The sequence below is a fragment of the Ambystoma mexicanum genome, chromosome 12 (assembly GCF_040938575.1).
Source record: "Ambystoma mexicanum isolate Mex_15411 chromosome 12, UKY_AmexF1_1, whole genome shotgun sequence".
Classification (NCBI taxonomy): Eukaryota; Metazoa; Chordata; class Amphibia; order Caudata; family Ambystomatidae; genus Ambystoma; species Ambystoma mexicanum.
This window is the reverse complement of record NC_090936.1, coordinates 448,325,108-448,350,496: the sequence shown is the minus strand read 5'-3', so window position 1 is coordinate 448,350,496 and position 25,389 is coordinate 448,325,108. Positions and strand designations below refer to the sequence as shown.

General features: G+C 47.2%; 1 protein-coding gene across 2 annotated transcripts in view; it reads right to left on the bottom strand.

Annotated features, from left to right (window-relative positions):
- Positions 1-25,389, bottom strand: part of SLC25A18 (solute carrier family 25 member 18) — a 301,801-nt gene that overhangs the window by 171,784 nt on the left and 104,628 nt on the right. For both annotated transcript variants that reach the window (XM_069628659.1, XM_069628658.1), the window contains exons 2-3: positions 16,715-16,850; positions 15,444-15,566 (exon numbers count right to left, since the gene is read on the bottom strand). In XM_069628659.1, coding sequence (XP_069484760.1) covers positions 15,444-15,566; positions 16,715-16,734 — 143 coding nt within the window. In that variant the 5' untranslated portion in view covers positions 16,735-16,850. The remainder of the gene's footprint in view (positions 1-15,443; positions 15,567-16,714; positions 16,851-25,389) is intronic.

Below are 25,389 nucleotides of genomic sequence, written 5' to 3'. Positions count from 1 at the left end.
GTGCAGGAAGATGCTCTGGCTTATGTGGAATCTGCACTAGTCCAGGGCAGGATGGAGCCCAGTGCAAAAGTCTATGAGGTGGAGAACTAGCATCCCCAAAGCAGACATGGAGGACCATGCAGGGGTACAAGGCCATGTCAAAAGGGGGGGGGGGTTGGAGATGCCTTCACGAGAACGATGGAAAGAGTAGCAGTTGCAGCATTTCTGGCTGAACCAAGAATGTCTTTTACTCTATGGGGGCACCCCATAAAATGTATGAGGACCAATGACCTAGAGGCTTAATAATACCAGACAGATGTTCCGGAAATGAATTTAAGAACGACGCAGTTACATTGTGCTTTAAATCGATGGCTAAAACACATTTTAAAAGAAAGCTATTTGCGTTGTAGTTCTTGAATTCGATATTTATTCACAGTAAAAATCAACAAAAACTAAAATGTTTTCATGAATAGTTTATGTCATTTATGAAAGAGAGAATGGTTGCTGCCCTGCTTAAATACACAGTCCTGAAGAGTCGCATTCCTGCGCTTATCTGCACTCTTCTTTAGGGAACGCCATAGTGTGCAATCGGAGAATGGCCGCCATTTACAGCATACAAGGCGGAGAAAGGATTACCCAGCCTCGCCGAGATAAATGCTGTCGCCATGCGAGAGAAGGCTTGCAATGCAGGCTGCCCGTTTCTAACGCGTTTCCACGCGCATTCCTTGCACAGGTCGGTCTCCACAACACCACTGGCGTTTCACAGCAGAACAGCTCACCCACATTTTAACGCAGCAGGTACAGGGCTTGTTGTAGGACAAGGGGTATCAAAAGCAGGTGGAGCGGGGGCAAAGGACGGGTAAAAACAGGGGCACAGGTGGCTGGCCCCCATTAGAACGGCATCAGCAAAATGCAGTGCGGAGAAAGCGCCCAGATCACCACTGGTTTGGCTATTTTCTGATGGTGGGCACGTATTGGCATGTAGACAGAGCTGGTTTCCAAAAGGTATCTGGGTTCACACCTGTTAGCATAACTGGGCAGCCGCAGCTACTGGGAAAGCGGCGCGAGTGCAGATAACGCCCAGCAACACTAAAGGTGAGCCCAGTCACGAGCCCTCAACAATCCTCATAGCCACACCAACCTGGAAGCGTCTTCAGCGGTGCCCACTTTTTTCAGGGGTCAGAGAGCCCCCTATTGTAGATGTTCGGGGCCACTAGCGCTCACATTGTTGGCGTTCAGCCTCAAAGACTCCCTCCCAGCTCAGGCCACTGCTGTAAGGTCACCTTACTATGGCACAGAGTGCTGTACACTAAACGGAATTGTATGATCGGACTGAGAAAAAAAAAGGTCTGACAGTACAAAAAGTCCGAAGATGCATACCAGGTCCGAACACCAAAAGTTCAAAGCTTTGGCGGCATGCATTGTAGGTAAGTAGTAAAAAAAAAAAAAAACGGGCTGCAGGGGTCTCCCCCGCAACACCCTGCTCACTATACTGTGTGGTATAGTGAGCGGGGGTTACGGGAAAACCCCTGCAGCTGCCTGTAAAAAAAATAAATACATTTAAGTGAGAAAGGACCCTGCAGCGCAGGTTCCCGATCATGGAAGTGAAAGGGAACTGGTGCCCCAGGGACACAGCGTGAAGAAATGGTTAAGTAGGGTTTGTTTATGTTGCGGGTGTGGGTGGGGGGTATGTCGTGGGAATGTAGTGATTTGCAGTGTTTGTTCGCATGGGTTTGCAGTGTTTGTTCGCATGGGAAATGTGCAAAACCTTGGTGGTACATACATTTTGCATGCAAACATTTCCATCACTGACTTTTCCGTGATGGAAAAATCACGCAGATCCACACTAATCAAGCATGCCACAGCCATACGTGGACACAGCCCCAACACAAGCAGCCCACCCTGAGCTGTGCAGCAACTGTGCTCTCGGAAAAGAGACCTCTAAACTGACACGAGTCAAGGGGGTGATGAGTGGCGCGTGTCAAAATGTTGCTGGGTGGTTCTTAGTCTCATGTCGAGCTTGGCTTATCCATGATCCTATATTGCCCCCTAGTCCCCTTACCCCAGCACCCTCTCTACGCCCATCTTATTTTGCAGATGCTACCTTTGCGGTGCTGTTATGCCAGGTTATATTATTTGCCTGCTATTATTCTATACCATGTTTTTACTATTTGGTTGCGTTATGCTACCCCTAGGCCTATGCCATCTTTGCCAGGCTCTGCCCTGCTGTAAAATGCTCGGTTATGTTATGCTCCGTCATGTCATATTTAAGCGGCCGGGTCATGTTGTGCAAGGAATCTCTAGCGATCTGGGTGTTTTGAACCCAAATGGCTTCTTCACCAGAAAACTGAAAATGAAAGTGTGCTTTTTGATGTACATCTCAATTGTGCTTTTAGGTGGGTGTTCGTCCCATACACCACTGTCACACTTCCACTTGCTACCTCACTACTTCAATACCTAACACTGTCCCACCCCTTTTTTTCCTGTTTTAATTCTCCCTTCTCAATATCGATCTTGTAAACACATTGATTTTTTCTGTTTTAATTGAGTTTTGCTCCTTTTTGTTTTTGTTTATTTATTCCTTTGTCTCTTCATTTCCTCTGTGGAAATGTTTTTGTAATACTTGCTGGTTAGGTCAGGTTTATATTTCGTCACCTTTATGTAATTTCATATTGACATCATGTTGCTATGCACAAAGCGGGTGACATACATCACTGCACAAAACACTCAAATAAATGCACTCCGCAGAAATAGCAAACACTCAAATAAATGCACTCCACAGAAATAGCCCCAATGCCATAAGTAGAACTGTAAATGTTTCCTGCAATCAGACTCTTCAACCCTGTTGGACCTCTGATCTCCCTGCTTCCCTATTTTAACAGGGCAAGCTAGCCTAGTCTAAGAGGAAGCCTGCCTCTTGCACCAGTAGATCCCTCCCCAATAAACTCGTAGCTGGCATCATGAACTTCTACGGAGCCCAGTCCAGAACATGACTCCCAGGAACCACAGTTCAAAACCCACTCATTTAAAAGTGCTTGTAGTTCCTCCCAACTTTCCGGTCTACAAAACTACACCATTTGTGGCCTAGGGATTAAGTAAAAGATCAATTGCTCGCCTGTTCCCTTGTGAATGGTTTCAACACACTCAGGCTAACATTGACACCCAGCCGCTGCGGAAGGAATGCCTCACAGCCCGACCATTTATGAGCCAAAGACCTACTAGCATCACTAGAACATTCGACACAAAAGGACGCCAAACTCTCACTGCATGCAGAATGACCGACATCGGACCCCTCCAGCTATGCACACTTTCTTCAAAGGTCCCCACTGAACAGATCGAGTCCACCACACACAACCTTTAGCAACACAGATGTATCTCTACGAGACCCCATCACGTAAATATCCCTTCTCCTTCAGACAACTTACAACGTATCTTCCGAATTTTCTGCAATCCTCATCTAAGATCCCCTTTGGCTGTATGGACATGCACCCAAGCTATTACAAGCACCATCCAACGTCCTTTCATGTGCCCGCCCCTCCGTTTGAGACCCTCCCCCTCTTTTTTTATCTGAGCTCTCTTTCCACCCGCCACTGCATAACACCTTCCCTTTTCTTTTCTTCCTCAGACCAGTAACTGGGGACTCAGGGCAGAGGCGCAATATGGCAACTTCCAGACAAGCCATGGCACTTTGAGACCACTATGGCTGTGATTTGGCACAGCATGGAAGATCTCCAACATTATTAGCTTTCCTTCAGATTTCCTTTGGCAAACTGAGCACAGGAGCCCAACTCTACATCTATCACTTTGTATGGTTCCCTAGTTCTTCAGACACGGTAACTATAGCAATTCATGGGTATAATTCCCTAACATAGAGCAGTGATTTACAGAAGTATACAGTCCAATACATTTAGAAAGTGTTTAGAGCAACAGAAACATGTAGGGCCAGTGAAGAGAGAAATGGGGACGGATGAACATATATGTATCTCTATTGTGTGTTATTAGATGTGGTGTCAACCCCTCGTTTTTTGATGCATCATTTAATGTTGTTTTGATGCAATGTGTATGTTGGACTTATATGTAAACATTTGAAGTCACTCATTTCAGTGACTAACTTTTGTAATGATTTTGGACGAATATTAAATACAAATACATTCCTATAGATGCAAAACAAAGGGGCGCCTGGGAGTCTCACCCTAAGTTACCAGGGGAATCCAGACGTGGACCCCTTGCTCACTGTTCTCCCCAGAGAGGCACAGCTCCACCTCACTGACGATGCCCAACAAGGTTGAAACACATCTATGAGCTGCTGTTGGTACTCTTGTTCAGAGGAGAATTGCCTAGCATTTCGGTGCTGGACTGCCCCTGGGCAGGACAAAGACTGATATGCAGGGATATATCTTCTCTGTGAAAGGGACAGTGAGCTAAAGACTTGGTTGAGACTCTCCCGGGGCCATCCACCCAAGAACAGGTCAATGGGCTGTGTTCGTGCTGGTAGAGAGACTCCCAGAACCCCCTTTGTTTTGCATATTAAGTAACTTTGGGTCTCACCCTAAGTTACCAGGGGAATCCAGACATGGACCCCTTGCTCACTGTACTCAGAGAGGCACAGCTCCACCTCACTGATGATGCCCTACAAGGCTGAAACACGTGTATGGGGTTGCTGTTAGTACTCTTGTTCAGAGGAGAATTGCCTAGCATTTTGGTGCTGGACTGCCCCTGGGCAGGACAAAGACTGATATGCAGGGATATTTCTTCTCTGTGAAAGGGACAGTGAGCTAAAGACTTGGTTGAGACCCTCCCGGGGGCCATCCATCCAAGAACAGGTCAATGGGATGTGTTTGTGCTGGTAGAGAGACTCCCCAGACCCCCTTTGTTTTGCAAATTCCTATAGATGTTTACAATCTATACACCTGGTCCAGTCAATTTTTGTCAGGACTGCTGGTATGGATAGACTAGAGGTCATCTACTCTCCATCGACCTTAATTGCTTTTCCTTTCTGTTATTATATACAAGTATTATGTTGCACCCAGGCAGTAGGATAGGTAGGTGTTACTAACAACCAGTGTTTCAGGGGTCTTACCAATTTGTACAAACACACGAGAAGAACAAGTTACTTCTTACCTTGTAACGTTCTTTCGATGGGATGTTCCTCCGATGTATTCCTTATCTTTGATAATTCGTCTCCAGCTTGCTGGCCTCGGAAATTTTTTCTCTGTAGAGGGCGCTGCGCGTCGACGTCCGCCGAGTTGATGTCCCTCGACAGCCACCGTATCAGCGCCGACATCACCATGCCCATAAATAGCCACGCGCAGCGTCCGTTGCTCAGTTCCGTTTTGTAGCATAAGATAAGTCATGCCTGAATTGGTTATTGACCTTGAAGGAGCATAAGGTGCAACTACAAGGGAAGTATTACTGCGGGGATGGATGGGAGGGGTGATAAGGAATACGTCGGAGGAACATCCCATCGAAAGAACGTTACAAGGTAAGAAGTAACTTGTTCTTCGAAGGGATTGTGTCCTCAGACGTATTCCTCATCTTTGATAGACTCCCATAGCAGTGGCATGTAATTGGAGGTGGGAGTAATAATGTCATGTAGGAATGAACCGAATGTAATATGGCTTTGCCAAATCTGGTCTCTTGACTAGTGGAGGAATCCAGGTTGTAAAATTTTGTGAATGTATGTGCGGACTATGTGGCAGCCACACATATATCTCGGACCGGTACCCCTCTTTGGAGGGCCGAAGAGGCTGCGATACCCCTGGCTGAATGAGCCCTAAGATTTTGGGGTGGCTCTTTCCCTGACAGTTTGTAACATTCCAGAATGGCCAAAATAATCCACCTGGAAATGGTCTGTTTTGCTATGGGTAGTCCCAACTTGTGACCTGAGTATCCTACAAACAGTTGGTCTGATTGCCTAATCCTAGCCAGTCTGCTGATGTAAAAGCTCAGAGCTTGCCTTGGGTCCAGCCTATGTAGCCTTTCTTCCTCTTTCCCCGGATGGGGAGGAGGGTAGAACGAAGTTAAGGTAATTTTCTGAGTAATATGAAATTCAGAAACCACCTTTGGGAGGAAATTAGGCTTCACCTGTAGGACAACTTTGTCCTTATGGAAAATTGTATGGGGGGGGGGGTTTACAAGATAGAACTTGTAATTCGCTCACCCTCCTAGCAGATGTTAGTGCTACCAATAGGACAGCTTTAAGTGTGAGAAATCTCAGCGAACAAGAGTGGAGTGGTTCGGATGGAGTACCCATTAGGAAGTTTAAGACTAAATTTAAGTCCCATAAGGGAACTTGGAATGGTCTTGGAGGATAAACATTAGTTAATCCCTTGAGAAATTGTATTACTAGAGGTATTTTGAAATACGATGGTTCCTCCACCGTGCGCTTGAAGATTGAAAGCGCTGCAAGATAGCCTTTTACAGTGCCAACTTGAAGGCCTGAGTAGAGTAGAAACGATAACACCATTGCTGTACCACATGAAAAAAGGTCGATATTCCCTTCTCTACACCAGCTGCAAAATTTGTTCCAACGGCAGCGGTATAAAGACTTTGTTGCTGGCCTTCTGGCCGAAAGCAACACCTTCATGACGTCATCAGGGAGGTCCCAATCCTTGTACCTCACCCTTTCAGAAGCCAAGCGTGAAGGTTGAGGGTTCTGATGTCTGGATGGAGAACCTGACCTCCCTTCTGCGGGAGAAGATTCTCTTTGAGTGGAAGTCGGATTGGAGGGCAGATGGACATATCTAGAAGGTCCGGGTACCACGTTCTCCTTGCCCAGTCCGGGGCAATTAGGATCATGGTTTTCCGGAATCTTCTCAACCTCCTGATCATTTGAGGAATAACAGGTACTGGTGGAAACGCATAAAGGAGTGGGAACTCCCAGTCCACTACGAACGCGTCCCCTAGAGCTCCTCTCGGGGGAAATTCCCTTGAACAGATCAGATTGCACTTCCTGTTGGTGCTGGTGGCGAACAGATCCACATGAGGGGTTCCCCAAAGGGCGAAGATCTCTTGAAGGACTTCCTGAGCTAGCTCCCACTCGTGGGAGACACTGCTCTGCCTGCTCAGAGCATCCGCTGTCAAGTTCTTCTCTCCGGCTAGGTGGACTGACGATAGAGAGATTCCTTCCTTAATTGCCCAAAACCATAGCTGCATTGCCTCTCTGCACAGTGGCAGTGACCCTACGCCTCCTCTTTTGTTGAGGTAGTGCATGGCCACCGTGCTGTCCGTCATTATCAGGACATTTCTCCACTGTACTGATGGCAGTAAAGCTTTCAGCGCTAGTCTGATCGCTCTCAGCTCTAATAGGTTGATGTGTAGCCTGGACTCCGATGGAGACCAACGACCACTGATGGTCAAGTCGTTGGCATGGGCTCCCCACCCCGTGAGTGAGGCGTCTGTGACTACTGTTATCTCCGGCCATGGTTGCCAAAACAGTTCTCCTTTCAAGATGTTCTCTGGATAGGCCCACCATAGAAGGTCGTGGGCTACCTTGTCTGGAATCCGGAGGAGATCTGTCATTCTCCCTGAGAATTGCGACGACTGAGTTCTCAGTGCCCACTGAAGAGATCTCATTCTCAGGCGAGCCTCTGGCACAAGGAAGATGCAGGATGCCATGAGGCCTAGCAACCTCAAAAAGTCGAAGGCTGGGAGACGTTGGGCATTTTGGAACTTGTTGACCATCTGCAGAATATCTTGAGCCCTCACCTCTGGTGGCGAGGCTTTTCCCAGGGAAGTGTCCAGGACCACTCCAATGAACTGGAGTCTCTGTGATGGTATCATCTGTGACTTCTTTAAATTGAGTGAGAAGCCCAGTTTGTGAAGGAAGTGGCAGACATAATCTAGCTGGATCTGAGCTTGTTCCGAAGATACAGCCCTGATCAGCCAATCGTCCAGGTAGGGGTAGACGTGGCTCCCTTCCCTCCTTAGACTCGCAGCCACTACCGACATTAGCCTGGTGAAGACCCTCGGGCGGAGGTCATGGCAGAACTCGAAATTGATAATGAGGGTCGCCAATTGCGAACCTCAGGTATTTCATGTGTTTGAGATGGATTGGCACATGGAAATAAGCATCCTGAAGGTCCAGAGATACCAGCCAGTCCTGGAGCTGGAGGGCCTGAAGGATCTGAGAGAGAGTTATCATCTTGAACTTGTCCTTCCTGAGGAACTTGTTCAATTCTCGTAAGTCCAGGATGGGTCTCAGTCCTCCGTCCTTCTTTGGTATGAGAAAGTAGGGGGGCGGGGGGGGGGGGGGAGTACCAGCCCTTGTTCCTGTCCGCTACAGGTACCGCTTCTATGGCACCTTTCTCTAGGAGGTCTATAATTTCCTGCAAGAGGAGCGGATCTGGAACTTTTAGAGAGCTGTGCCCCGGTGGATGACTGAGGGATGTGTAGAAAGGGTAGGCAGTAACCCTGGGCAACTGTCTCCAATGCCCAAGCATCTAACGTTATAGCCTGCCATTCCGTCAGATGATGAGTTAACCTGCCCCCTACAGGTGTTTTGTGTGGAAAGACCTCAGAGTGGTTTGGGGGCGGCTGATGCAGATGCCGAGGGTAAAGAGGCACCTGCTGCTGCAGCTTTAGTACTTTTGACCCGTCCACCTCGGGTGGATCTCCTTTGGCCTCTTTGAGCCGGCTGTCCTCTGCCTTTCCCGAATGCGTAATTTTTTTAGCGAAAGGACTTTCCTCTCCCAGAGGTTCCTGAGGGGCGAAAAGGAGTTTGGCGGATTGCAGCTCCTAAAGATTTTGCCGCTGCTTTAGATGTCTGCAACTTTTCCAGACTCATCAGCCTTTTTACCGAATAAAGAAGAGCCGTCAAAGGGCATATTCAAAAGTCTGGCCTGTACATCTGGAGCAAAGCCAGACTTTCGCAACCACGCATGCCTGTGGATTGTCGTACTTGCCGCCATGGCCCTGCTGATACTGTCAGCGGAATCGATGCCAGTTTGAAGTGACTCGCACATGGCATCTTTGCCATCTTTAATAATATTAAGGAAGGCTTCCCTTTCCTCTCCTTCGGGTATGCAGTCAGCCGCTGATGAAGCACAATCCCACAGTGTGTGACTGAACCTGGCGAGCGTACAGGTGGCGTTGATGGACTTCAACACCATACTACAAGCAGAAAATATTTTTTTTGCCATAGAATCGTACCTTTTGTCATCTCTTTCCTGTGGGACATTAGGGTAAGCAGATCTGCTGCTTGATGAAGTTGCCGCTTGAACCACCAGGCTCTCTGGAGTCTGGTGTTTTCATAAGTATTCAGGGTCAGCCGCAGCTACCCTATACTTGGCTGACAATCTTTTATTGACTGCAGGGATAACCTCAGGAGTTTCCCAATTAGATGAAATCTTCCTTTGCAAGGCTGCATGGAATGGGAGCACAGGATCCTCCTGTGGACCTTTGTCTAATATGTCTGTCAGGTCATCCTGTTGAAAAACAGGTGAAGGCGCAGACCAACCCATAAATTCAATAATCCTTGCCATCAGGGTTCTATAGGGTGTTTTGGCATGTTCCCCTGGGTCTGGTTTAACAAATTCCACTTCTGGGGAAGTGTCCAGCCCACTTGCCTCATGTAATGATTCCTGTAGGTCTTTCAACCTTCTTTCCTCAGAGGTAAAATCCTCTGAAACAGGTAGTGTGGTCCTCTGCAACCCGAAGGTTTCCTGGTCAGAATCCTCCCTTTCTTCATAGATTGAAGATAATCCGGGGTACTCGGACCTCAGAAATGGTGTAAAACCCATTTCTAAGGCAGAAGGAGCCAAACTCGTCATTATTGGGCGAGAAAACGTCGATGTCGTCGACGGCGATGTGACAGGCTTCGAAGGCGGCGAAAAAGGCGGCGAGAAAACTGGAAGAGGCCTCGAAGAACTCGAGAGGATCGGGATCCTACTCGAGGATGTCGACGACAGTCTCGGCTTCGTGCTGGAGGCTCTTGGTATTACCATTGGCTGTGAAGTAGCCGTGGTTTTCTCTTTCATCGGCGTCAGCGTCGATTCGATCGACCGACCGATGCGAAGAACCCTTCGACAACGGCATTGATGGCGCGGATCCATGCGTCACAGGGATCTTCGACGACTGCGAAGACGGTGCCTTCTTACCCGATGGCCCGTGGTGCTCTCGGGTGGACTCTTTCTTCGGGTGCAGCGACTCGCAGCGTTTCGATTTTTTGGGTTTTTCATCCGGCGTATCACCCTCAGCTGTCTTCGAGGGGGTTGAGGCCGCTTTCGCGAAGACACTTAGCATTTTCTTCCTGAATTCCTCCCACTCAGCCTGAGAGCTGCGTTTTGTGGGGCAGGAGACCCTTTCTGGGGAAACAGAAGATGACGAGGAAGGGGATCTTCGACGTCTCTTCTTTGAGTGTCTCAATCTCGATGAATGGTGGGAGCTACTTCGAGATCTAGACTGGGAATGCTTGCGACGGCGAGGAGACGAATGCCTTGACTCATCCGAAGAAACTTTCGAGGAGGTTTTGACTGACTTATCTGTCTCGAGTTTCCCCTTGCGCTCCTTCAAGGCTTTCGCCGTCATGGACATGCAGTCCTCACACTACGAACAATGGTGCTCGGCTCCCAAGCACCACAAGAAGCTCCTGTGTGGATCTGACATTTTCTTACCGCAGTCTCGACATTTTTTGAAGCCGGACCGCGGCGTCGCCTGGTCCGATGAAGAAGCCATCGAGAACGAGTTGGTATTTTCGAGTAAATACAAGAGGTTTATCTGACTGAACTGAGCAACGATATTCCGAGGCCCAACGAAGCGTGGAAAAACGGAACTGAGCAACGGACGCCGCGCGTGGCTATTTATGGGCATGGTGACGTCGGCGCCGATACGGTGGCTGTCGAGGGACATCGACTCGGCGGACGTTGACGCGCAGCGCCCTCTACAGAGAAAACATTTCTGAGGCCAGCAAGCTGGAAACGAATTATCAAAGATAAGGAATACGTCGGAGGACACAATCCCTTTAAAATATACATTATCATGATCCAACACCTCTCTCAATGACTTCTACCTCTGTCCCACCACAGAATCGTACAGGGGTCATTTCTTACTCACCAAGAGGCCAAGCGGGCCTGACTCTTAGAGGATCTGGCCTTTTCGCCTTCTCCTTCACTCTTATCCTTTTATATTGCCCAAATTGGACTGTGAACAACCAGTTCTTTGTTATGGCACTCTGTCAGTCGGCTTGGGTCTGTCAGATTATGCCCTTGCAGAGTAGGTCAAGGGTGCCAGATATAAAGCGGTCGGGTGAGGCATCCATCACACTTTAAGGGAACACTTGAGCCCATCTCAAGTTTCATCACACAACTAAGCACGGACTAATCCTAGTATCAAGCAACAATGTACAGTAAATGCCTGGAAAGAACATTCTCAGTTTTGCGAATGGGATTGAATCACACCTGTCACTATCAGCACCGCAATCGACCCCTTACCCAGGATTACACAGGCAGCCCTTCTACAATTAGAATGCCCTCCCTTCAAGCCCCTCGCACCACTCCAATGGTCTGTTCATCTCCTTTCCACCCACAAACCACGCACTGGTTACCCTAGGCACAATACACTACTATCTGGACAAGCCATGGCACCATAAGACCACTGCAGTGGCGAAAGGGCACTGTACCAAAGCTCAGTCACGTCATATAGTTGGGTGTTTGATGTTATTCAAGATTTGACAAGTTTTGCTATTCTAAAAATAAAGGCATGGCAATAAGAACCTACCTTCTAGTATATAATTGCAAGTCCACTTCGTAAGCCGTTGTTACTGCTGGGAAAAAAATATGTATTCACATATAGCCACAAATCTATATTTTAGGTGTCAGGCGCATTTATTATAGCACGAGCCTTGCCCGTGGAGCAGTGGGAGCATTTCACAGAAAGCCCTCAGGTTCACCTTGCACATGAGCTGGTGCAAATAGAACAGCAGTGGGCCTGGGGTCCGAGTGAGACCAGATTGCACAGAGCAGGATGCAATGGGGGGCGAGGAAGGAGCAGCGAGAACACACTCATTGGGCAATACTAGACACAACACTGCACCGTAGAGTTGCACAACATTTAGGTTTATGAATTAAGCTCCATGAGAATAATGCGATTTTCCCAGAATCAGAACTGGGTCGGTCCAGCACAGCGGCTGGGTTTGGCACCCAGATCTCCAGGTTTCAATTATCGCAAATTAATTCAGCAGATCACATCTCTTCCTCTTATACACAATCGATAAGGCAGGAGTTATACAACTCTTGTATGCTGGACACCTTGCCCTCGTGGAATATGGTCACAACATTGCTTTCAATAGCTTAAACTTCCATTTTGACTTAATGTCCCAAAGATTATACAACAATTTATTTACGTGTGTTATCCAGGCAGTCTAGGTCTCCATTCCTTTTTCAAATGAATAGGCAACACGTTTCAGCCACTCAGCGCTTCTGTCATAGGTGAGGACATTCTACTGCATCTATCCATACGCTCAAAGTTGCTCTTTCATGATAGACACTGATGACATCCACTCATCACCCTCCCAGGGCTCTGCTACTTCTTGGTCTTCTCCTGTTCACACAGTATGCTTTTGGATGTGGGAACTCACCAGGAGCGTTTGGTTCCAGAAACCACCAGTGTGCAGGTGACCCATTTACATGGCCCAACTCTTTAGCGCCACACGCACATGCATGCCCCCAATTCCGATCTGACACCCTGGCATTGCTTCATGCATAAATTTTGTCACCACCTATAACCGAACATGTGCAAAACTGAATAGATCTTATTCCCTCTCTTCGCCATCAATCCTTTCCAATGACATTTTGGTTAAACGCAGCACAATCCTTCCTCGCTACCCATCTGGTGGCATTCACATGACTTACCATCCTTTCCTCTCCCTCACCAACCACTCATTTGCACAGGTCTTTGTTTGCTTTATTGCTGGTACGAGTCAATCGCCCCTAATCCACACCACTAAAAGGCTCATTAAAACTTGTGGTTATCTCACGCTTTCCACACTGCAAAGACTGACCCTAAACCTCACTTCCGCCTAACTCATTCAACAACTCACCCAGGCTCGTCGTGGCAATTAGATCAACCAGTCTTTTAAACTCCCCACCCCTTCCACATCGAAATTCAAAAAGCTTTAGACCGATGCAAAAAGTTAAGCTCCACCCTAGACGATCCCTAAAGATCTGAAAAGGTTTCAATAATCCTAGTGCGTTTCTTTCTTCTTCCCGTCTGGCTCGACTCCTTAATTGCCAAAGCTGGCTAGACCGAGAAGGCCCACTGCGCTCCATCCGGTCAGTCCCCTGGCTCACCAGATTTGAAACGCTTAGCTCTAATTCTTTTGCACAGCACAGAGACTTCCTCAGCCAGCAGAGCCTCTCACAATTATTACTCTACCAACCACCTTACTAAATTAGCCGCAGGGCTCGCCATCAACATTTCCTTAGTCTAAGTTGTGAAAGGCATCAAAGCTGCTACACTTATGTATTGTGAGCACAAAACACTGGTCTGATTATTGTTCTACCTGCTAGGTTCATAGTCTTACCGTTTCTTCAGCAATGAGTAGCACTGAATACATGTACAGATCCTAACACGCACCGACAGACAGAACTATTGAATGCACCCCATTCCGCCTCGCATGTCCAGCTGCAGCCACCACATGCACTGGGAAAGGCGTGCATGCACACGTGCTGGCACCATATGCTGGGGTGCAGCCTCATATGGCGGCCTACTATCATCATATGTGCGGGGCAACATCAATGCCCAGGCGCAGCCAGACGCGCAGGCCCACCCTTGGGTGCAAGGCATGGCCACCATACAGTGGAGTAACTTTGCTGAAAATGTTGGGGGGGACATTACATCTGAAGAAAAGGTGCCCCAGCCAAATGAATGGGCACAAAACGGTGCGCCATGAAAGTTGGGGGGGGCAAACACCCCTGCCCCCCCCTAAAATTACACCCATGCCACCATACACCTATGAACTACTCCTACACAAAACACAGACTTGCGCGTTCGGTTCAGTTGCGCATGCTCAGATAACCCAGTAACAGGGGAGGGGTTGCAAGCACATGCAAGGATGCCTCCTTAGGACACTTCACTGCATGCGCTCGGACCATCCAGTGCAGAACTTCTGAAATGCCAAATTTCGTCACAGTGCTAAGGGAGCCCTTTGCTGGTGAATGCTGCACTGTATACACGTGTGTTTACGAGGCTAATTAATGCATGTCCCACGTTACATTTTAGCATCGTGCAGAGGCCCCAGATGACAGGGAATATGTGCAAGCAAAGAGTGGGGGGTTATTTGCACTGATTGCATTTGCCGGATATTATTGAGGGTTTGGAAAGAGAAAGCAATGGAAGGGAAAGAAAAGACTCAGCAATAAGCAGAAGTGCATGTGTGCCAGAATGCACCCTGCTTACCTCGGCACAGAGGACAGCCTAGAGAAGTATGGGTCAGAAATCGCTCCAGTGCTGCCTGCACATTTCAATGATGTTCACTTGCAGGTGTTTTAAAAATGTCCCTCTCAATGCGTCTGATGCGTTTACATCCAGTTCTAGGCCCTACCGTGGACAGCGCAGTGCATTGTGGGAAATGTAGATTCGTGCTGCGTGGTAGCTAGCACCAGTAACTACTGAAGGTTCAAGCGTGCAGGGCTCTATTCCAAGGCTTCTGGCACTGTGCAATGTGGGTAATGCAGAGCTGAGGAGTACATTAACCCGTGTCCAGCTTTCCAACAGACCAACACAATTTGGTGGATGTAGTTGTGGAAATTGCAGATTACGGCTGCAGGTCGCCCATTAGCCCTGTCCAGTGCATTATGGGGTTGTGATAAAAAGAACATGAGGCATACAGGTCTTGTAGTAGACCAGGAGAGTGCCCTGGAAAGCATTTTCTATCTTGTGCATGCCAAAACACCACAGGTTACTCAATTCAGCTACATGGGTTAAATTGCCTTGGCGTTCCAGTCATGAACTATCAAACTACTCGACCCTCTTCTGGCCACAGGCACAGATCCCAACATGCGTGGCAACTCAGCCCAGAATTCCCTACGCTTCGCTCAGTACACACATGCCCCCAGGACCACATTTCCTTTCCACCTTGTCCCCAAGACACTTTCATGGAAGGATACACACTCAATAAGCGAGGATAACTCTTGCACAGTAGTGGTCTCACCATCCTGTTGATGCATCTTCAGCGATTAAGTTCTTATAAGCCATTTGGAAATGTAATGCGCTTAGTAGATACCTTAACTTAGTGTAGCCAGACATTTGACCTATGAGTATTCACACAGGGCTCCTCCTGCATGGTAGGGTTACAAAATAAACACGAATAAGAGAATCTAGGCCCATGTTTCTGCTGCCCAGGGCAGTTTCCTTCTGCTACCAATCACTTTGGCCTTCCCACTCGCCTAAGGATACCAATTAATGCAGCACATTCACCCCTTGTTGGAGGTACATTTTGCTTTCCAATATCGGCCAAACATACTTACATTCCTGTGTAGATCACCCGACCCTGTTGGTTCTGGAGGCGGGTTTTCGCCAGGTCAATGGGAAACACACAGGTCACGCCAACCAGCCCAGCTACACCACCATTGATTAACTTTGCCGTCAAACTGCAATGGAAAGAGGGACATGGCAATGGGATTGGAAGAGGCAAGGATTCGACAGTCATGCCATACAAATTGGATCGATGTTGTCCAGCGCTGTCATTTCTCGGTTTTCCCAACACCCCAGTTACCCATCCTACAATTGAACTAGACTGATGCAACACAAAATAGAACCGATCAATGTTGCACAATGTCTGTGATTGAGAGATTATTGGTTGAAAGCAAGAAGGAAAAAAATAGGCTGGTTTGAGAAATGTCCAGTACATATGGCCATAGAGTGAAAAGTTATCTTTTTAGCATAGTTACGACAATTCTGTAAAGACTTTATGGTCTTCTAAGCAAAGCGATATTGCGCACACTCGCCATGACAGTTACATTCTTTTTCAAATGTCTGCTCAGGCAGCACAGTGGGCGTACTATAGTGCAATTGTTCACAGCAAGTGAGTGGGTCCTGTTGAATTAACCATTAGGAACTGCCACAGAGACATAAAGCTGCTAAACTGCAGCTAGGGTTCTTCGCCTCATGACGACACCGGACGTCAGTAGGATCAGATTACAAAATAAAAGCTACTGCTATTCTTAAGTGATATGGGGAAGACCAGGTAGAGCGGACCACGATCTTTGCATCAGACGGGAGAGACCAGTCATGTAACGCATACTACAATCAACAATAGGGTAATCTTTGGGTCTTCGTCACATTGGCCTAAACGTAGAGTGACGAGACGTCCCGGTTTAGCCGGGACTGTCCCGGTATTTGGTGCTCTGTCCCCCTTTCTCAAGATTATATTCCCATTGGAAACTGCCGTCGTCCTGGTTTTTTTGTAATAGGTCTTCTTAGCTGGCAGACAGGAAGGCACAATCTCACACAGAAGAAATGCTGCATTTTACAACTTAATATAGTGTTAGTTTGTGATAAATTAATTATGTGTTTCTTCCTACAGTAACACTTAAACCCCTTCTCCTCCAAACGCTACTTAAGTGTTGTGCCTTGTCAGCCACTTTCAAGAGTTAGTCCTACTTTTATGTTAGTTCTCCTGTCCCGGTTTTTTCCTTTTGAAATCTGGTCACCCTACCTAAACGCCTACTAAAAACAACCGCATTTGGGGTCAGAGATCATATCCATCACAAGAGGGAATAAAAGCACACTCACTCACCTGATCTTTTTCTCCCCCATGGCTGCCAAAGGTCTCTGCGCGGATGTAAGAAGGGTCTTCTCGACTCGAGAACAGACCAGCAGCGCACAGGGTTTCACACCAAGTGGAACTTCCTCCAATGGGCAACCTTCAGCTGCTGAGGAACAGAAGACCACAAATGTAGCCTTTTAATATGAGGAAGTGAGTTTTCATGGTCGCCATATTAAATACACCGTAACGCATTTATAAAAACAATAACTGAAAGAAACAAAGTTGGAACAAAGTCTTAGCCAAGCGCCCATTGCCCGTTGAAAACATCTTACACCGATGTCACAGTGGGTAGGTGTGCACTCTTGCATGTGCATAACTGGCAATCATGTAAACTATATATCCCTAGAGCAGTGGTCTTCAAACTTTTTTGGCCGGGGCCCCCCTGAGCAAAATTTGGGCAGGTCGGGACCCCCCAGAAATGCCAAATGGACAGTATGCATTGCGCGCCGTCACCTGCTCCCATCACAGTTGCTGGGCTCTCTCATCCCACTCCTACCCAGTCCCTGGTCTCTCCCCACCCCATCACACATCCTGGGCTCTCACCACTCTGCTCCCACCACTATCCCATGGTTCCCGCCCATTGTGCTCCCACCATAGTCCCTGGGTTCCCCCCATCCCGTTCCCAACACAGTCTGAGGGCCAGTGGCGGCTGGTGATTTTTTTAAGTGGAGGGGCACACCTATTTCCCCCAAAAATGCCATAGCGACAGAGCATAGTGAGGGAGCCCGAACCAATAAAGGGAGGTTCGGGGGGGTTCCCCCTGTGAATTTTTGTTAAATAATGGGTTGAAATGTTGCATTGTAGAGCATACTTTTAACAAAAAAATGGGTAAATAACCAATCAGTTTGCAAACGGTGCTGGGGGGCCCAGAGGGCAGGCATGACATTTTTTACTGGACATCTATGATAGATGTCCAGTAAAATGTTACCATCCCTGTCTCCTGGGCCCCACTGGGCCTAACACAATCAACATGATTATGTGTGTATGCAAGGCGCTGCACATTCATACAGCAATCACTCTATCATTCACACGAGCATCCATCACCATACACTCACTCATAACATAAGCATACACGCATCCATACACATGTTTAAATAAAAACAATGAACATAAACATACCTTCTGCGTTGGCCTGCGTGTGGGTGCTGAAACGCCCTGCTCCAGGCTGCTCTGTCCGTATGTGTGAGGAGGCGCACGAGCTCCCCCTCGGACATACAGACATGCAGTGCCCCAGCCAGCATTTCCAATGAGCTATGCAATGCTGGCGAAGCAAAACACCCCAGCACTTGCATGGCTCAGTGAGCATGTGTGGCTGGGGAACTAAACTGAACTGTCAAAGGGAAACAGTGTTTCCCTTTGACAGTTCAGCCAGCCCAGGAGCACTCCATCAGCTGGAAAAAGCAGCGAGGGAGTGCTCACTGTTTCACTGGGCTGGCTCCTTAGCTCCTCCATAATGGGTGAGGGGCCACTGGGTGGGCGTCCCCTCGCCATTATGGATGAGCCGCCAGGCTCGTACTGGCCTATAGGGCAATGCCTGTACCAAAAATGTAAAATGCTAGTGTGGGCCAGTCAAAATGGGCCACCATTTTGGCCAATGTGGACCAGGTTTATGAGTTACTTAACTATGCAGTTAGTAATTTTGACCATTGTTGCTGAATGTATCACAATGTACTTACATTTTAACACGAAGCACCCCCTTGGGTACTATTGAAACAGTGGGCCTCATTACAACCCTGGTGGTAGCTGTGCCGGTAAAACGGGCACGGCTGCCGCTGGAGTTCTATCCGGGTCCGCCACCCGCGAATGGGCAATTACCGGGTCATGCCGAGTTGGGCAGACCTGATAATTGCCCTTTCGCGGGTGCCGGTACCGGTAGAACCCCATTCCCATCAGAGCCCCATAGGGTTCAATGGGAATGGGGAGCTCGGATGCACCGGCACCGTTAATAATGGTGCCGGTGCATCCGACGAGCTGTGCTCACGGGTACCGCACGGCCTGCCAGGTCAGACCTGGCGGGCTGTCAGACACCCGCGAGCACAACTCGTACTATGGCGGTACGGTAGCAATGGTGCCGGTAGCTTAACAGCACCATTGTTACCGTACCGCCATAGTTGTAATGAGGCCCAGTCTGTGACTAAAGGAATGAATATCCATTTACAACTGCGGGCTGCTTTTTCATTGTTGCCTGAGACAGTTTCATGTTTCAACCCGACCATGTGAGCCACCCCAGCCCATTTCTTCCAATCAGAAAGAAATATTTTTTATAAAAAAAACTTTTTTTTTTTTTTTTTTTTTAGAGCTCTCAGGGCCCCCCAGGGATGCACCCACGGACCCCTGGGGGGTCGCGACCCACAGTTTGAATACCGCTGCCCTAGAGGAATACTAGGAGTACATAAACACTTACATACAAGTGTAGTTAGCACGCGTATAGCCTGTGAAACTACGCCATAATGGTCATGGGGATGCAGCCAGGAAAGGCAAGAGGGGCAGGGATTGCATCAAGGTAGAACAACGGACCAGGACATTTTGTGATGACTGACCTCTCCTGCCTGCAGAAGGTTCATAAGTCACAGGTTTGACCATTAGTGACGTCTGATCACAAGCACCTTCTCAGTGAAGCTGATGTTGCCAATGAAGGCTCATGATCACGGTTAAGGCCACTGTTTGAAGCAGCAAGTTGTGATTCTTTGGTTGTAGCAATGGTTGATTTAGAAGGTGAGAGAATGTGAGAAAAATCAAGAATTCAAGATCGCTGAGTGAAGAGCTCTGCTCTTTCAGGTTCTGATCTAAAAGAAATATTTGTGGTACTCACTAGAAATACGCGAGTGTTTTTGGTGGACCCCATACTGAATTGTGCAGTAGCACCTTTGGGCTTTCTTATGCGCAGAATGGGATTACCAAAATAAATGATCTCGGACCCAAGTAACCGGACAGACTCAAAGAATATGGCAAAACACTACTTTATTATCAATTCAATAAAGTAGAGAAACCTGGCGAACAACAAATTGTAGCTCACACACTCTTGATCACATTTCGGTTGCGCCATCCTTCGTGGCAAATAATAAAAACCTATTGGACGGAGGGATTGGTTAGGGGAACAAATCTACTTAGTTTCTATAAGTGTTAGTAACATCATTGGCTGCCCCTCACCTGGCAGGCATACCTTGAATTTCCCTCTGCTACGTATAATACAGATTATAGCAGCATAACAGCGGACTGGCCCCTGCAGCAATGTATGCTCACCATTGCATAGGCCCTCATGATTGGTTGGACATTCGGCTTGTTAGCAGCACGTAGGAAAAACAAAATCCAGGTGCAGAAAACAACGTCAAACTATTGCCCACTTGCCCAATTAGTCTACCATCTCTCATCAGCCAAAGCTTCTTTGTATTTGATCTTCCTGAATGTTCTCTTCCCTGGAACTTTAAGGGGGTTAAGGTACATTGTTCTCTTTGTCTGGAGCTTATGAATAGGCCTCGTTTTCTGGCCTTGCACCACGTGTGAACAGACATGACTTTGTCCATCTCAGCTTTGCATTTAGTGCTATTTGATTCAACTATCCTGGGTGTCATGACTCTCTTTGGCCTCTGGAGACTTGGTTGCTCTGTCTCGCATATACTTTCTGCATCTTTAATTGTTCAAAACTTGTCCTTCACAAAGGTTTGCTCATTTACTTAATCTAAGAGAAATATATCCTGCGTATATTTCTTATCCTTGTTGACTCCTTTTGTACTCCATAATTGCTTCTTGCTGTGGCATCCTTGATCTCTGGCCAACAGCTATTCTTTGTTCATGCACAAATTCACTTTGAGCGTCCGTCAGCTCTGCAGCCCTGGTCTCTCTCCTTTAAGCTTTTCGCTTAGTTATTTCAGAGCAGACGTTCATCTTTTCAACATGGCCCCTTTACCCGTGTTATATTTTCTACTGCAGCAAGCTTCTATGGGACTTATCTACCTTGCGTTTCTGCGTTTATACATTTACTACACATCTGGTTACTTAATTTCTGTGTATATATGGTTTCTTCTCGCATGTATGCGGGCTTACTCTCGTTTCTATAGTTATATCTTCATCCTTTAAGTATTCCAATATCATTTGTGCGTCATTGTGTCTTCTCCTTATGACATCATTTTGCACCTGTCAGATTTCCTTTACAGCTCTTCGATGTTCAGTGGTGTCTGCAGATCTCCTCCTACCACTTCAGTTTGAGGGTACATTTGGCTATGGTTCTCTAGTCTCTCACACACTCAATGCAGTATTGGAATGAAACCTGGTGTCATGCACAGTGTCTTCCTGCTCTTCATCCAGTAAATTGGAGGTGATGGGTCAGGTTCCATCAATGCCTTACACGTCTGCTTCTCTACAGAATAGTCTGTGTATAAGCCATAGGTTGGAGGGACTACTTTTAAATCGTTGAAAAGTGGGCACGTTTTATAAGCAGAATGGATTGGAATCCAGCACAAAATAATTAATTTACAGTGGAATGTTGGGCCCCCTCCCCCCAAAATTGATTTTTCGGGACCCTCTGGGTGCTACAAAGTACTTTATGGTGGCAAAAATAAAATTGACGGCACAAGGTTTTTTTCCTCCACTCATTCCATAAGCAGATGCAGTCTTTGCTTGAACATATAATATTTATATTTATATTCTTCGCAAATTCAAAGAATGGGGTGTTTGCAATGCCCTGCACAACACTGCCCATTGAACAGATCCGGCAACAGGCAGTCTGTGAAAAGCATGCAGGAGATCTGCCCTGGTGTCACGGCTTCCTTCCCTTCCATAGGTGCTGTAAAATCTGGGGCATGAAAGAGATTAAGCCTATCCACCTCGCCCTCTTGCTGCCTGTCTTGTGCCACGGGCAGGTTGAGAATACTCATTCCACCCCTGGCCTGATCCCCCAAAAAGAAGGCTGAAGGAGGATCCTAACCCCTGACCTGGTGTGTGGATGAACATGCGGTGGAGGAAGTTTGTGCAGGAGCAAGAAGGGAGAAGATGTCCACGCATAAGGCCTGGGTGTTTAATTTAAAACAAAACCAAAAAAACAATGTATTTGTGTGAATGTGCATATGTGAGAGAGTTTGCGTGACAGAGAATTTGTTCACGTGTACAGTAATTACGTGTGCATGTATGTGTATGAATGAGTAGATGGATGCTGCAACCTCCTCGCCCTCCAACTTTGGGTTGGTATTGCATTTTGTACTGGCATTATGGGCAAAATCTGTTCTTACTTGGAGGCAAGTTACATTGGTTACATGCGGGCGAGTTGCATTGGTTCAAGCGGGATGAACATGCTTTCTTACAATTGTATGTATTTTGAGTGCCATTGCGGGTAAAGCCAACATGAATATTTTTACGTGGCCATACTGGCCTACATTGGTGCAGCTATTATGGGCATTTTGTACCAAACCCGATTCAGGAAACGACACAAATTCTGTGAAGAAAAGGCTTCACAACATGAATACAAACACTTCGGTTACATTAAATGCAGGAAAATAAAATGTCACCAAATTCAAAAACATGAATATTTGGAGAATAAAGTGTGCACATTTAAGATAAAGCACTAGGATGAATATAGATACCATGTGAGAATGACACTACCACAAGTTGCATAGAAAAAAATGAAAAGTACGATGAATAGCATATAAGCAGACAACGCTTTAAGATGGCAGCCACTGTGACAAATCTTTGAATAATGTCACTTCTCCCCAGGAGGGAGTCCTTCACTGTAAGGCTAGGGTGTTGCAGCCGCTAGCCATTATTCCCCCTAGTACTGCTCAGTGTGGGTATTTAATGAAGTACAGACCCAAAACTGAAATCCATTTATGAGGTGCATTCTTAAGTGTATGCAGCTGGGTCATTTATCAGTTTCCTACGTCCATGAGTCTGCCTTTATATGGCCTCCTATTTATGCGCTCAATGTTCCAGAAACTGCCTTTACCTTCTGGACCCCTGTCTGTCTAAACCAGGGCCTGCCCTTATGTCTGGATTTCCGCTTTGCTTCCAATTAGGAGAGCAAGCAAAACACAATTTTAAATCTCATCATTCTGGTGACTGACTTCAAGATCCAGTCCAGCTTTTCCGTAGAAACCGGTTGTAGATTCCACATCAGCCTTCCACGTTTCCATGAGATAGTCTGTGTCCAATTGTGATATTGTGTGTTGATGCGCCACTCATCTTTTACTGAAGGGGACAGTGAGTAGGCGCTTGCTGAGCGAACAAGAAAAACCGTTGCTTTCCATAGGCAAATGCTTTGGTCACTGTTTAAATTAAGAGCAACTGTCGTAATATGCTTTGGTTCAAGGTCTGGCCACTTTCCCCCAGCCAACAAACTAGAATTTCATCCAGGCTGGTTTGTCTTGTGTTGGAATGTTCATAATTTTGCATTTCTGGTTTCGTCTTTTGCCCATTCACTTACCTCTGGTTTTGGATCTTGGCTACTTTTCATTTGCTGATGCTTCATGCAAAGCGCCCCTCAGGTTATCATATAGGTGTACGAGTCTTGCGTCTTACTGTACTTTTAACACTCCCCCTTCCGGCAGGCTGCAGTCTGATACTCCGGTCGGGTTCTTATCTCAGCCCAGTTGACAGCTATTGTCTGTTAAATGCTAAACTACCGCTCCTCCCAGCCTCCCTTGCTTAAGCTCTGTGTACGGGCCACTTTCCCCTGCAATTGACTGCGGGGTTGGTTAGCAATGCCCACGTGCATTACTTTGACCTTTGCGTGCGCTTTTGTGCTCGTGATCAAACAACCTGCAAACTTGAACCCTCAAGTCAAACATGGATGTTTGTTCAATAGGACCATAGAAGCCAGCCAGGAAACTGGATAACAGATTGCTTTCTGGCCCCCCTCTGATCCCGATCCAGTTGTCCAGCATGTTGGACATGGCTGCTTGCCAAAGGATTGCGTCGCCGACACACGTAAAACAGCCCGCTTACTTCTACGCACGAGGCCTTTTCACAGCTAGTCACACATTAGCATTGGCCACTCCCCCCGCCTTGCTCTTTGACGTCAATGATGTGCTGAGCACGCCATGCTTTTCCAATAGAGTAACATGGGAAAGACCCACATTCTGGGAAACTGCCCTCTTGCACCAAATGTGACCTTGGCCTCCTTGCGTACTTTCATGCAGGGCACAGGTCATACAAAAAGAAAGCGGGGAGATTAACATACAGAAGGTGCGGCATTACCGGAAGTGATGTAACGACGTCACAGAAAGGCAAGGCCAGACTCTTAGTAAACAGGGCTGAACCTGGCTCCTTGGGATAACTTCACTTGATTAGCAGTAGAAGAGGGGCTCCCTCCTGCCACACAGTAGAAATCGGCATGAAAATTAACAGCAGGAGAATAAATACTGAATTCTAATAAATTTACTAATCCTGACAAACTACTGCTCATTTGTCAATCCACACTGGTGTGTTTTACAAGACTTGACTTTTAGGACATCTCGTTTTGGATTCCTGGACTTCTCTTGTAGAGTTGTCATCCCGTTATAGTGGTAGGGAACACAAGCACAAGAATAAAAAGTGATGGCAGCTTAAAAACCAGGACTGGCTGAATGACATACACCCAATAAAGATCAACTGAAAAGGTTTGGAAACTCTCAAGACTAAAAGAAACTCTCCTAAAGAGCCTGCGATAAAAGTCACCCTTTTGTAGTCATTTTTTTCACACAGGCATGCAGGATACTATATCTGCAGTTTCATAACACAGATGCGTTTTTATGTGTTAAACTAGCTGTCCTCATAGAACTACAATAGAAAACACTGAGCCGGTTATTTAATGTAGGTGTTCTTTTCTTGGATTCTAAAACTTTAGCAGCCCACTAGGGCTGTGTTAAGGGGTGTGGAGATCAAACGCAGCTCACAACAAAGAATGGCCTCCTCTCAGCTGGCCCAAGAGGGGGGGGGGGGCACAGTGGGATCTCTAAAACAGCTGGGCGGGCTTCGTCCACTTGCGATTGTTCTGCATTACAGGTCTTCTTTCACCACCCCAGAAGACTTGCCTGACAGCTGGTTGCTGTAAAGGTAGAAGTGCACATCACCAAACAATTTGCCAGGGTGAGAATAAGATATTCCAATGGGAACATTCTAAGAGTACAAATTCGAATCGTAGGGCGCCCCGCCATCGCCAGGTGGGTGGTGGTGGTGAGCAGAATAAGGGTACTCTACTGATTAGCTCGCAAGCTAAGTCTGCGTCCATGTTACCCCACCTGCAAAAACAGAAGCAGGCTAACTACTAGGATGATTTGTTCTAAAGACACCAGGCATTTACTTACTTTCGAAGAGCTGAATCAAAACAGATAAGATCTCCTGTACGGTGTACCGGTGCCCTGCTCCACTGCTTCTGTGTAGAACTCTGGCCTAACCTGCAGTCTAAACAATGTGAGCTACTGTACCGTGCCACAACCTAGCTGGATTGGTTAAATGTTGCGTTTGGGCCATGCCAATGCCAAGTAATGGAAACCACTACTGTCCATCTCTTGATGCTAAGCAATTCCACAAAAGAGGCGTTTCTAAAGACAGGCTAGGCTACCACTGCAGATCTCGATTCCCCGAACCCTGCCACCTGATAGCTCTAAGGTCTTTCGAGCAACATGGTGGACCTGGCCACCCTCAGTATTTAAGCTGCAGTTGCACACCACATTAAA